The sequence below is a fragment of the Trichogramma pretiosum genome, unplaced genomic scaffold (genome assembly GCF_000599845.2).
Source record: "Trichogramma pretiosum strain Unisexual culture from Peru unplaced genomic scaffold, Tpre_2.0 scaffold13, whole genome shotgun sequence".
Classification (NCBI taxonomy): domain Eukaryota; kingdom Metazoa; phylum Arthropoda; class Insecta; order Hymenoptera; family Trichogrammatidae; genus Trichogramma; species Trichogramma pretiosum.
Genome location: NW_019641606.1, coordinates 445,612 through 459,414, shown reverse-complemented (window position 1 = coordinate 459,414; position 13,803 = coordinate 445,612). Strand labels below are relative to the sequence as shown.

Here is a 13,803-nt window from a genome sequence, read left to right as displayed (position 1 = left end):
CTGGAGTTCTGGGCTTCATTCGCCAAGCAAAAACAGCACAGCTGATCCAAGATCATTTTACAACAACTGATCGGCAGACGTTGGCGCGTCAGCTTCGAAATAGGTTTCAGCGCCCAACGTCGGCAAAATCTTCACGGCAGTTTCTCGCACAGGTGCGTGATGCACGCCCTGTCATCCTCTGGGGGGAGCGCGTACAATATATTTGCGCGCAAGGCCTCGAAGAAGTCCCGACCCTCGAGTACTTCCGTGGCGTTTTCTTCCAACTGAATCAGGTCGTGGATCGACAGAGCCGGACTTATCAGTACAATAGCATTTTTTCGCTTCTGAGCTGAGAGACGTACCAACGTTCCTCGAGGTCTGCAAATTTCTCGAACACGTCGTGCTTGAGGAACAATTTCACGATCGTCTGGGCGTCTCTTCGTTGCAGCTTGTATCCTCTTCTCTCAAGGTGCTGGACGCAGGCCAGAGCGCCCGCTACGATCTGCAATTTAGGAAGAGCCCGAATTGCATCGTGAAACTGCGATTTGATTCCCTCGTCGAAGAGAGCCTCGGTGGGAAAACCGAAATTGGACAGATCAGCGCCGTGATTCAAAAGCAGATCGACCATCCGAGGCATGACGTTCGCCACGGCCAATATGCAACGGTGTCCGGCCCAACTTATCCACGACGTCGACCTTCAGCACCAGACGCTTGTGGTCGCAGATCGCGAAGAACGGCAACATCATGTCATCTCCAAAACGGTAATCATATGAAGAGGCGTCGAGGCTTCGGCATCGGCGCCGTTTGTCAACAGCGCCATGGCCATTTCGCTTCTGCAGTCGTTCAGGGAAATGTGCAGCGGCTTCCGTCCCCGATTGTCCTGAGCGCTGACCTGTACCGGCAGGTATCTCTTGTGGCTGTGCTCGTACAGCATATTTATCAGGAGTTCGTCGCAGTACTCTTTGCCCAATTCGGATCGGCGCCGTAGGTCAGCAGCTCTGGGACAATACGGTGATCGCCCTCGGACAGAGCCAAGTGCAGCGGCGAGTCGCCTGTCTCTTCCATGAGTTGATTCGGATCCTGTTCGAGAACTAAGAATTTCATGACAACATCGTCCGGGCCACACTTGCAGACTATGTGAAAATGCGACATTCCATCCTCGTCGACGTAGTTCAGGTCGAAACGGTTGTAAATTTCGAAAAGCTGATGGATCTTACTGTACTGACTCTTCTTGAACGCGCGATGTATCGGCGTGGTACGACGTAAAATTGGCTCGGAGGTCGGGCTCGTCCTTGTAGCCGCACTCGATCACAAAGTTGATGAATCCTTCTCCAGAACGGTGAGCAATGGAATCCAAGAGAAGAAGCTCGATTAGTCTCTTTTCGAAGATCTTTCGGAGATTCGGAAGTGGGACCTTCCACTGGAAGATCGAAGAATCGTCAACTTTCCTGATGAATTTTCGTCGATCATCTTTGACCTTCCAGTTGACCTTATCACGTAATCTTTTCAATTTTTCCAAGTTGACTTGGCCACGGTGATTCCACGAGTCATCGGAATCAAAGCCGTTGCTTTCGGCGTGTAAACTTTCAACGGATTCTTCACTGGACCTAGAGGACATTTTTCTGCCGTCACAGTTTTAAGACGCAATACATTAATTAAACAGTCACTCTTAATAACTTTTTTCGACAAGAATTAACTGCCCGACGACGATATGATATTTCTTTGTTCACACTGAGATATACTATTCGGTAGTATTATGAAATCTCGATACTTTTAAGTATCGAGCCAAATATCGCTCGATACTTTTTTAAGCCTTTAGTCTCGATTAGCCGTGACGAATCTTTTGCCGAATGCCGTTAATAATCTGCTGTGTTAGATGTTTATTTTCACGTGTTTATTTTTCTAAGTGCTAACTCAGGCAAATATAAATTTGAGAGCAGACAATGAATGGAAAAAAGAACTTTTTTTGTTGGAACAATTCGAAACATCTGTAAAACATTATAATAGGCAACAATTTTGTTTAAACTAGGCTTTGTAATGAGTTCATTTTTATAACAAAAGTAAAAGTTTAAAAAAAATAAAATTAAGCAGTTTCATTTTAATGAATGAAGTTTAATAAGCGTATTAATCACCACTCATTTTCTTGAAAAAGTTTCCCATATTATTCGGCAAGAGCTAGTATTTACGATCAATTTTAACTTTTATCGTTCTCAACTTTTCTAAATTAAACTCTTCATTTCTCTATTTGTAGAGCTGTAACGAGCTTATCCTAACATATCGAAAGCTGTTTTCAAAAAAAACTTCAAACGCGATTTTGAGCGTACAGTTTCGTTGCCCGCAGCCCGCTACATATGCTGTAAGAGTACTGGTAAATTACATACAAAGCAACTTATCTCATTACCACACTGTGTCGCTTTTTCGCTCTTGCTAACGTCGTCTGCATGTTTTGAAATGATATAACCTCGTGTGAGCAGCCGCAATGTTTTTATAATAAACCGCAAATTTTTTTGTAAATCAAATTTAGTTAATAATTTTAGTTTTAGTTAATAATTTTTTTTCAAAACTCGTCGATGTTTAACGATCGAAATTTGCGAGAATAAGAAAATGCTGCGAAGGATTTTTAACCGTGAATTCGCGAGTGCAATAAAAAGAATAAAATCTTACAGTGTGACTTGTGAAAATAAATTTTGCGATTATGCAAAAAATGCGAAATCAAATGCCCCGAGTGACGAATCCTGGAGAATTTTATTCTTTGGATCTGATAAATTTGCTACGGAAAGCTTAAAAGCCTTACATTCTAAATAGTAGGTGTCTATTTTAACTTTGTCATTCAAAACATGAAATTATATTTTAGTAGCATTTACTTTTAGCAAAGATAAAAAATTAGTTCGACACTTGGAAATCGTCACTGCTTATCAAGGTCAAGAAAATTGCCTCACCAAATATGCAAAAAAAAATAAAATTCCCCTTCATGTATGGCCACCAGAGATCAGTGAAGGAAAATTTGACATCGGTATAGTAGTGTCATTTGGCCACTTGATACCAGAAAAAATTATAAATAAATTTCCACTGTAATAATTTTTACTACTTGACATTCTATATCAAATCTCAATTTATTTTATGATATATATTTTGCAGAGGAATGATAAATGTCCATGCTAGTCTTTTACCAAGATGGAGAGGAGCTGCACCAATTTGTCATGCTTTGATCAATGGTGACACATACACTGGAATATCAATTATGAAGATTGCTCCGAAAAAGTATTAAAAAGGTTGATGAAAATTTATTCCATCTTTTATAATGTTACAATTAATTTTTAGGTTTGATATTGGTTCAGTTATAATGCAACAAAGAATTGAAATACATCCTGATGACACACAAATTGAATTGTATGACAAACTATCAAAATTAGGTGCTGAAGTACTATCAAGGACAGTTGATAAACTCCCAAATATTTTAAATTCAGCACAATCACAAGATGAAAAAGAAGTCAGCTATGGTATATAATTATTCAAAATGAACAACTATGTAATTTATTTTTCAATCATCCTCCTAATATATTCATTTTGTTTTAGCTCCTAAAATTACCAAAGATACTTCTTTTGTCAACTGGGCAATTATGACCGCTAAAAATGTCTGTGATTTACAAAGGGGTTTAAATGGTATTTATCCCTTGAGAACTTATTTCAATAATGTGCCAGTAAAAATTTTGAATGTGAAATTGGTCACAGACACTAGTAATATACCTCATGTACATGAAAAAACTCCTGGTTTAACAGTTTATGATAAAAGTACAAAGAAACTTTATGTTTGTTGTAAAGATGATACTTGGGTGTCTGTAGAAAAAATTGTTATTCCTGATCATCGACCATTGAATTCTCAAGCTTTTGGTTCAGGATATATAATGAATACAAAAGAGAAATATTGCTTGTTTGGTTGAAAAAGTATTTAATACTTAATTACAGTATATTCATACGATGAATCATTTGTACATATTTATAGTAACTTGTAAATATAATAATTATTGAACAGATTCTTTAAGAAAAATTGTTTCTATTGTTAACTTATTATTGTATTTCCTTATAACAATTGATATCATAAGATAAGAAGATGTGTGTAATTCTTTTACTCTGAATGAATTAATCACTACTTATGTTTTTCTGATGATCAGAAGTTTAGGAATTTCTCTATACACAATACATAAAAAATTATCAATTTGAAACAGACTCAATGATGATCAAATCAAAAACAGAATAGTGATTGAATAATAGTTAAAAAGATAAAAATAATGATAATTCAAAGAACTTTTCAATTGACAGAAACAATTTAAAGTATCATTGAATATTTATCATATCAACATAATAATATGATTTTAATTTTCTAAAAATGATACAAATTGTGTTAACTTATGCAACTGCTCTTCTGCAATAGTTTCTGTTGTACTGGCATTGCTCTTTGGGACTGCTTTAGTGGGTTTCACTGTGTTTCCTACAAGATTCCATCCTCTTTGTTCTGCTACTACTTTAGTTTCATCGAGTGACATACCAATCATTTTTGATAATGTCACTAGGTCTAAAGATGCATAAGCATCGCCAACAAGTTTCAGCACTCTTTCTTGTACTTCTCCTACAATCATGAATAAAAATTAGATATAAATTATCTGCATCCTTAAAAATTTCATTATTAAGAAAGTAACTGTACCTTTCAGTGCTTGCATTACTTCACGAACATTAGGATTCCATTCAACGTTTAAAGCAATATGAACTTCTTCCCAATCACGTGTCCACATTTTTTTACCAACAGACCAGATCTTTCTTAAATCTGAACATGCCATTTTCACATTTACAGGTATCCTCTGCCATAAAAATTTTGCTAGACATCTATAATACAATAAATATAATATTATTAAAGTAACAAAAATATACCATTTGTAGATTAAAAAAAGGGGTACTGAATTTTTAATTAATTAGTACGTACAGTTCATTTTGATATAAATAAATAGCCAACATCTGGCAGTACGTCTCAGGATTGACTGATCCATCATCGCTCTGAAAGACAACACTTTTATTAATTTTTTGCAAATGCATTTTCAATACCTTTAGCTAATAAGCTGCTGCTGTTTTAGCTAATAGGTACAAATAAACATCAAAATAGTCATCAAATATTCAATAAATACATTTCTGCAAAATTTCACACGAAAATCATTATAACCTTAATCAGTGTATTTTCATAGATTCTAACTCAAGTAATTTTGTTTACAATAACAATACTCACGTCCAATTCTTGCTCCTCTAATTTAACCAAAATCTCTTCGAGATTATTTAACACCACCATTGTCGTAATATAAGTAAGCTCAACGTATTCGAAAAATCGCCTATTAAACTACCGTAGCGTGTATTTACTCGGAAACGTTTTCATATACGGTATATTATTTAAAATAAAAAAAAGAATAATATAAAATGCACCGAGACTGACATGAACGAACAACACGCTCAGCTCCTGTATAACACTTCGAGCCGGTATTAAACATGAGGTGTGTTCTGCAATAAAAGTCGTCGCGCCATGATCTCGGCTTAGCACGATTATCCCGATATTTTTCTGCGAAATCTTGAAAAGATCGAGATTAACCCGCGAAAATTGATCTCGATCGATTCTACGAATACGTTGAACTTTTCGATTGATCCTTTTCTCTTTTGCAATTTTCGCACGAGTGAGCTAGGAAAATGTTGATTGCAGAATATGTTCACGTATCACGGGCTAGAAGCCCTCGAAGGTCTGCTTGTCGTCTGTGCACTGTGATAAGAACTACGGACAAGTGTCCCATTATATGTGGTGCTTGTCAATATTGTCGCAAAATAATCGTGAAATAAACGTTTAATCAAGTATTTTTAAGATTTAATTCATAAATGAATCCCAAGATTTGGTGTAGGGTAGTATTTACCGAAAAAGCTGCGATTATTGATTTTGTGTTTCAACGCGATTGATTTATTATGGGGGAACATATGTCACTGCTCAAACGATTATCAAATAACGTAACGTTTTTAGTACGAAACTTTTAAAAAAACGTGTGTGTATGTGTGTGCAATGTAATTTGTAATAAAAATAAACCAAATAAACAAAAATTATTGATAATTTTAAGACGGTAAAATTCCAATAGCTTCTTGTTGTTCTTCTGTAATTTAATATGAAGTGTATGAAGTTTTAATTAAAAAATTATCAAATATTACTGAGAAAATATTTTTTAAATAAAGCTAGCAACCAAAATGGGGAGCAATTCGGCAAGTCATTTTGTTCTGGAAAAACAAAAATTTACTTGTGGAACAACAATTATTTTGGATGAGTGTTTAAAAAATATCATTGATTCTTACATGATTCAAGATAACTATCCTTTTGAACATGTCACCCCTTATTGTACAAGTGTTTCAACAAATGTTATCGATAGAAATTTAATGCAAATTATTTTTAAAGACCAGCTCTTTAATAGTTTAAATAGTCTGTATAATGCATTTATAGACAATAATTACAAACATAAAAAAAAAGTTGCATCCAAAGTACCTGATCAAATAAGTTATACGATTGTGAATTTGTACAAAAGTTACTATTTACTTTCGAGTTCAAAAGATCATCTAGAAAAGATCAACATTGATTTAATAAAGAAGTTGAAACAACAACAAAATAACTCTCCAACTAGTCAAATAAAAATGAGCTTAGCCACATGTTCAAAATGTTCTCAAATGGAAAAGTCATTGACGGACTTGCAAAAAAAATATGATGAAATTCATAAAGATAGAGACAAAATGGTTGTCAGATATGCCGGCAGTGAAAAAAGTCACATTGATGCTCAAAGGTAGAGTATAAATTTAATTAGTATAGATAAAATCAGTAAAAGTTAAACAAATTATTTTATTGATATTACAGATCCATAAAGAGTTTAGAAAAAAAGCTACATGAGAATATAAGCTCAAGAGAAACATATCGTAAAAAAAATGAACAATTGCAAGATCGCATCATTAAACTTGCAGGGGAAATAAATGGAAAAAATTCTGAAATAACAACATTGAGAAATCAAATTGAGCATCAAAAAGATAAATTGAATACTAAAGACTTGCAGTTGCAATGGAAGGAAAACAGATTGAAGCATTTTACACATTCTTTAGAGGAAACTGACAAAAAATTAAATGATTTAATTGTAAGCGTATAAAAATTTTAAATAAACTAAATAATTAATATAATATTTTTTTACTATACGAAACAATTTTTACAGGTTGAATACAATAAATTGAAAACAAAATATGAAACATTGTTACTGGAACATTTAGCAAAAAGTACTTCCAATGACGTCAATGCAATGAGAAATTTTTCAGACAATTCAAATGCTAGTCCAGTTAAGCTTGTAAGTGAAGGAAATGAAATGCAAAATATTGATTTGAAAGAAAATGATTCCACTAGTCAAAATAGTGTATCCATAGAAAATTTGTACATTCAGTGTGGTAATTATGTTGCTCAGATAAATGATCTGCAAATAAGATGCGAAAAACAAAGTGAAGAAATCCAAATGTTAACAAGTACCCTGTATGAAAAAGAAAATATTTGCAAAGAAGTTGAATTGTAAGTAGAAAGTAGTTAATGAATAACATTTTTATGTAAAATATTTTTGTTTAATGGTAATAATTATTTGTTAGAATGAAAAGTAAAATTGAAGCAGATGAAGTTCAACTGCAACAAGTAAATCTACTAAATAGTGAACTTCAAGCAGACAAACAGGACTATAAACAACGTTTGATGGAATTACTTGATTTTACCCAAAAACTTACAGATAAAAATGTTCAGTTGCAATGTGAAAATCAGAATCTTTCTAGTCATACCAAACTGTTAGAAGCTAAACAAGAAAATTTTTATAAAACTGTTATAACTTTGCTTACAGAAAAGAAAGATTTAGAAAATAATTTAGCAATTGAAAAATCAAAATTCGACCAATTATGGGAATTTTCGGTTCATTCAATTGCTAAACTTTTACTTGATACTCGACAATTAACGCAGCTCCTAAGTGATTTGCGAGGAGAGTATATAATTCTACAGAAGAAATGTAGTGCATTTTTTGTACAAATAAAGCGCGAAAAAAATAAAAAATAATATTTGTATAAAATTTTGCATATTCGATTTTTTCTATCCTGTTGCACAAACTGTAATTTTAGATGAGAATTTGGACGGGATAATAAAAATACATTAACAGTTTCATTTTTAATAAACTTTTTTTATCTTAATTTAATAGGATTTTAAAAATACATCATTTAGTTAGCAAATAATACTATATGCATTACTGACTAATGAAATTTCATTGATAAGAATCTTGATTAGCATGGTACAATGTATAAATAATAACATCTAAACACAATTAATTGATCAATACCATTGACGATTTCATTTTCTGGAGTTATTCTCCATTCATATTATTTACAATTCAACGCAAATCTTAGATTCATATTTGCGTTAATATCCATACTTTTAATTAAAAATAGAAACTATTTGCATGATTACTGACTGAGAATTTCATAAAAGTATATTATAAAATTGAAACTAAATTAAATAATTCAAATTAATAATCAATATTCATCCATAACGATAAATACCAACTGCGATAGAATTGGGAATTATGCACTGATATTAAAAATAATACAACTTTTGTAACTAATTGTAATAATTTCAGACTTAGTCGTTACTTTCGAAACGCTAAAAGTAAACTAAAAAATTTACTAAAAATCGTTTTTCGCTTCAAACAATCAATTCTCCAATTCGGACGCCTGTAAAAGAAAAAAGAAAAACTTAAATGAAATTAAATGAAAAATAAAGAAAAAATAAAGATTTCTCTTTGTAAATCAAAACGAATTAACTTACGCTTGGATCGCAGTCTGCACAGTGCCAAGAGTAACCGCGTCGCTTGGGCGACTTTTTCACCGGCGGATCGAGGCACGTGAAATGATACGACTTTTTACACTCGTCGCACTCGACGGAATTTTGATTCGTACCCGTTTCGCTGCACACGATGCAGGTGACAGTCACGGTCTCGCCCTTGCTCTTTCGTCCGCTTCCAGCGCTCTGGGGAGTCAGTTTCAAGGACGCGGGCATCTCCTTGCCCTTGGACACGTGCTGGTTGAAATGATTCGACGTCGGTGTGGCATAGCTCTCCGAAGGAGCCACGCTCGGCGCTACTGTGGAAGACGACGAGCTGATTACCATTGTTGGAGTGCAGTCGTTCGCGATGCTGCTTTGAGGCAATGGTATCGGCTTGATCTGTTAAAGAAAGAGAAAAAAAATTTTATTTAGTATAAATATCGCAAGAATATGTTTCATTAAAATTCGAGTACTTACCTTAATAGTGATCCGCCGATGTGCTTCTTGGGGCTTTCCTTCACCGTCCAATTCGATTTCAGCATTTTTTCTTTTGTGCTTACGTTTGCGTTGTTTTGTGCTACCGGATATCATATCAGGAGAGTACCTCTTGTGCTTTTCTCTGAAAGTTTCAAGTTAAATTTTAATCTTTGTTTAAAAAAGCTCACTCGTTCATCGAAAAATTAAATCAAATAAACTACAAACCTCCTGCGTTTCTTTCCATTACGATTCGAATTTAATTTGTGGAAGTTTTCAGTGTACGAAGCCATTCGATACTCCGGATTCTGTTCATTCTTTATTGTCATTGTGTCTCTGATCGGGCAGAAATCGTATTCCGAAGCGGCGATTTCTTTTTTAACATCTTTATCTTCTATGGATTTTATTCGGATCTTCTGGCAATTAGTGTTAGGCGAATCGTTGAAACTTTCCGAATACGTCCTTTTTATACTATTGGTGCTATTCGTCACTATCATTTCCTTCGATTCCGGCTCCATCTCCTCGAATGACTTAGATGCGTCTCTGTACTGTCTCAATCTACGCGGCGCGGTAGTATCGACACCCTCGACTTCGGAGCTCGACGATTCCTTATCACATTCCGAGCACTGCCATCCCATGGACTTGGTCTTCTTCGGCATTCTTGTCAGCGGAGGATTCAAGCACGAGAGATGATAGTGCAAGTGGCACGTGTCGCACTTCGCCAAGAGATGCTGATCGGTGTTTCGCCGACAAATTCCGCACTGGTGTCTCACTTGGAGTATTACTTTTTGAGCTTTGTCCGATTCGCTCAAGTGGTTCTGAACGTGCGATATTGACGAATTGTTGACGTGCTCCTGCCGCTGCTTCGAGAGCACTCCGATCTTTATCGGATTTCTGGCAGGTTGCTGTGGTGGCTTTGGTTTGGTAACCATCACCGGGATGGGCATGGAACGATTCGCTCTGTCGAGCACTTTGTGGTACATATCGATTATTTTCCGGAGATTCGCGTTCAAAGTTAACTGAGACTCGTTTTGTTTCAATATTCCGTCGTACTTTTGATCGAGAGTTTGTTGCAATTTTAGTAATTCCGAATTCGTCTCCATTAATTTCTTGAATCGCGCATTCATTTGTGAAGTTCGTTGATTTCTATCTAGAAAGTAGCTTATAAATTCTACGTTAAATGCAGGCGGTATGTGCCATTTTTTATGTACATCGGCGAGAGAAGCCATCTGCTCCTCTTGAGTTTCCATCACTTGAACATTGATGCCCATTAATTCGGCTTTGCGTTCCAAATTTCTGCAAGCTGCTGCCGAGGTGGTCATCATTCTTGGCATCTTTTGATCAGGTACTGAAAGTTTATAAATAATATTACAATACAATGACGAGTTTTAAATACAGTTACTTGATCAAGTAACAATTATTTTAAAAAATTACCCCATGGCATTGGTTTTAACGTTCTGTGCGCCAAATACTTTTGGCGATGCTTATTTAGTTTTCGCTGTATCCTTAAATATTCTTCTGACTGCAAATGCTCCGGTTTTGTAATCATTTGTTTGTACATTTTTTCTCGTAATTGCAAAGCCATCCAATTTTTTTTGCGTTTCCTAATTAGACTTTTATCGGAATGTAATTTACAATGGGCATAAAATGGATCTGCTTGATCAACTTCTTCACTGTGTGCTTCGGATAGTAAGCCCTCTTTTTGTGCGCTGTATATTACAAAATGGTTAATAAAATCATAAAATCAAATACTTCGATGCATTAAAAATGAAGTAATTACCAAGTAACATGAAAATATGTGTGACACATTCCAGCATCACATTCTATACAAACGCCAGTTCTGGCAAACTTGGTATCCTCACACAAAGAACATGGCTTAGCTCCCCATTTATTATATGGCATTTCGAAAAGTGTAATGTTAGTAAGTTTATCCACTTCTCCAAAAGCTACACCAGGAACATAGAGAGCACAAACAAGATGTACCCATTTACCGACATCTGTTTCTTTGAATATGCCACCTTTGTTTGGACATAGTTCACAACAAATGTCCTCTATTCCCGCGCTGCAAGCTTCGCAAAACCACGGGGCCGATTGCGACGAAGAATCTGTACTGGAAAAACTTTCAACGTCGGAAACTCCATAGCATCCTGAAATTGCAATTAAAAATGATTAAAACACTGCTAGTATTATTAGTAAATGTTTTAACTCTGCAAATATTTGGTATAAAATTAAATAACTTACCCTCATGCACAGTTACTCCACAGCCATCACATTCAACAATTTCATTAACATCATCACTTCTATCTCCCAAGCAGCCACAACAAACCAGAATTTTTGACAGTTTCTCTCGTGTGATTCCACTATTAACTAAATTATTTTGAGGTATTTGTACTTTTCCTGAATCATCTTCTTTTTGAACATGATTTGTTTCACTTTTGCTGCAACCATTTTCTAATTGTTGATTTTCAAAATTTAATTCACCTTCTTCATCTTCTTCTTCATCATCATCGTCATCATCATCATCGTCTGAATCATCTGAATCATCATCAGAGTCATCGTCCTGATCTTCTATAAATACATAATTTATTCAAATCATTTAATAATTTTCAATAATAATATATAATATATTCAAATTAAGTACTGAACATACTTTTACTTAAACCATTGGAGTCAAGAGAGTCATCTGATTCTTCACAATGATCTTCAATACGGAAGTCACTATCATCTGAGCTTTCTCCCAAATCAAAATCCAATAGAGACGCATGAGCTGATTCAATAGGTTTTACCCGTCTCTTTTTAGGATCTCTCTCAACTAAAATATAGAAGAAAAAAATTTAATAAAAGTTTTAAAACTTTTTTTATTTTAATAATAAGACTTTCTTAAAGTTTTAATGAATTTGAATTAATACTCATCATAATATTTAAATTCAAATTTTTGACATAAAAAAATTAATTGTTTGAATTTTTAAAGCAAAGTTATACTTTGTTGTTTTGCCATTTCATAATCTTATCTCACCATGTGTTTGGAGATTTGTTGAAGTAATAGTATATACAAAACTCAATAATTTTAAAATTATATTTAAAAATTTTAATTTCACAACAAAAAATAATGCTTTCATGTCAAATTCGAAACATATTCGAAAAAAAACTCACGAACTTTATCAATATGATAACAACATTTAAAGTTCGCCAGCGGGGGGTCTAATCAGTCCCCACATGTATCTAACCAATCAAGTGCACAAGTACATAATTTTGGATATCAAAAGAAAAAAGAAACCAACTACTTGGCGACATAAAATGACTTCAAAATGCTTACTCATAGTTTTGAACAAAAAGCCGACGTCGTCGCTGGCCATTTTTGCTGATTTTGTTATCAATCGGCAGGCACGATGATGATCCACGCTCTTTTATATCGATTTAAATATCAATCCCCGAATGTTGACATATTTCCCGTGGCTGCTGCTGCTGCTACTGCGGGGTCTTTTAACTTGCTGCTCCGAGCGAGAGAGAGAAAATTCCTCGAATCGCACACGCACCGGTGCTGTACTACTATATGCTGCTCCGCCGCTGCTGCTGCTGCTGCTGCTGCTGCTGCTGTATGTAATGCTGTGTGCGTCGAAAAACAGATTATATGTCTGACCGTCGGTTACATTATGCGATACCCTATTATGAATACGGAGCAGTGCACTGTATCAATGGCAAAGCGTCGTTGAGTTTTGACATTAATTAGTCGAATAAATTATATAGAACCAAGAGAGAGAGAGAGTAAACTCGATAATCTAATTGGGAGCACACACGCGACCCGTGGCGTTAAAAAACGCTGCAGTGGGTGAGAGGCACTGACGATATGTTATAGTAAGGCCGTCTGCACGTAACGCAGAGTAAAAGCGAGAGAGAGAAAGATAGAAAGAGAGAGTGGGCCCGAACCTGCTTGAGTCGTATGTAAAGCATACACGCGCATGTGTATGTGCATGTGCGGAATGGGGCAGGATTCGATTTGACAATTTTCGATATTGAGTAAGATAGCTCCGAGGCAAAAAACAACTTGAATGAATAAGAAGTTATGAGTTTCGAAGCCACGAGCCAAATCCCCGAACTCCGAAATGCACGAAGCCAATTCTTTTATACTTTTGATCTACCTATATAGATATATCTTGTTTGTATCAAGTGCTCATAGATAGAAATGTGCTGTTGCACACCACGATGCGCTTGCGTCCCGCAATGAAGCAAACGCGAAGAAGCGAGATTTATATCTACCTATGCGCGATATATTGTAGTTTTTCAATTGCTCACATGGAATAATTCGGATTAAATCTACCGTTGGTATAACTTTTCCTTCTCGATTGCGCGGACGACTCCAATTATTCTTTACGAATTAATCCGCGTTAATGTAGCCGTTTGACAGTTTAAAAAAAACCGACTGTCAGTGATCGCGCGAGACGAGACGATCTCCGAGC

The 13,803-nt window shown here is 35.2% G+C and overlaps 4 protein-coding genes across 4 annotated transcripts; 2 read left to right on the top strand and 2 right to left on the bottom strand.

The window, feature by feature from the left end:
• The first annotated feature begins 2,407 nt into the window (after window positions 1–2,407).
• On the top strand, window positions 2,408–4,027 carry LOC106652053 (methionyl-tRNA formyltransferase, mitochondrial). The gene is made up of 5 exons (XM_014370792.1): window positions 2,408–2,783; window positions 2,850–3,050; window positions 3,118–3,240; window positions 3,301–3,479; window positions 3,556–4,027. The coding sequence occupies exons 1-5, from the start codon at window positions 2,584–2,586 to the stop codon at window positions 3,918–3,920; spliced, it is 1,068 nt and encodes a 355-aa protein (XP_014226278.1). The 5' UTR covers window positions 2,408–2,583; the 3' UTR covers window positions 3,921–4,027.
• Window positions 4,028–4,111: 84 nt separating this feature from the next.
• Window positions 4,112–5,488, bottom strand: LOC106652055 (COP9 signalosome complex subunit 8). The gene is made up of 4 exons (XM_014370793.2): window positions 5,255–5,488; window positions 4,958–5,028; window positions 4,682–4,860; window positions 4,112–4,606 (listed from the first exon to the last, which is right to left on the bottom strand). The coding sequence occupies exons 1-4, from the start codon at window positions 5,312–5,314 to the stop codon at window positions 4,353–4,355; spliced, it is 564 nt and encodes a 187-aa protein (XP_014226279.1). The 5' UTR covers window positions 5,315–5,488; the 3' UTR covers window positions 4,112–4,352.
• Window positions 5,489–5,737: 249 nt separating this feature from the next.
• On the top strand, window positions 5,738–8,210 carry LOC106652022 (coiled-coil domain-containing protein 186-like). The gene is made up of 5 exons (XM_023458442.1): window positions 5,738–6,827; window positions 6,899–7,169; window positions 7,245–7,588; window positions 7,663–8,093; window positions 8,176–8,210. The coding sequence occupies exons 1-5, from the start codon at window positions 6,244–6,246 to the stop codon at window positions 8,208–8,210; spliced, it is 1,665 nt and encodes a 554-aa protein (XP_023314210.1). The 5' UTR covers window positions 5,738–6,243.
• Window positions 8,211–8,213: 3 nt separating this feature from the next.
• Window positions 8,214–13,801, bottom strand: LOC106652036 (PHD finger protein 14). Its single transcript, XM_023458409.1, has 10 exons — window positions 13,604–13,801; window positions 12,663–12,952; window positions 11,997–12,158; window positions 11,588–11,914; window positions 11,127–11,493; window positions 10,781–11,055; window positions 9,575–10,694; window positions 9,350–9,491; window positions 8,876–9,271; window positions 8,214–8,781 (listed from the first exon to the last, which is right to left on the bottom strand). Exons 2-10 carry the CDS (start codon window positions 12,700–12,702, stop codon window positions 8,761–8,763), a joined length of 2,850 nt encoding a protein of 949 aa, XP_023314177.1. The 5' UTR covers window positions 12,703–12,952; window positions 13,604–13,801; the 3' UTR covers window positions 8,214–8,760.
• Window positions 13,802–13,803: the final 2 nt, after the last annotated feature.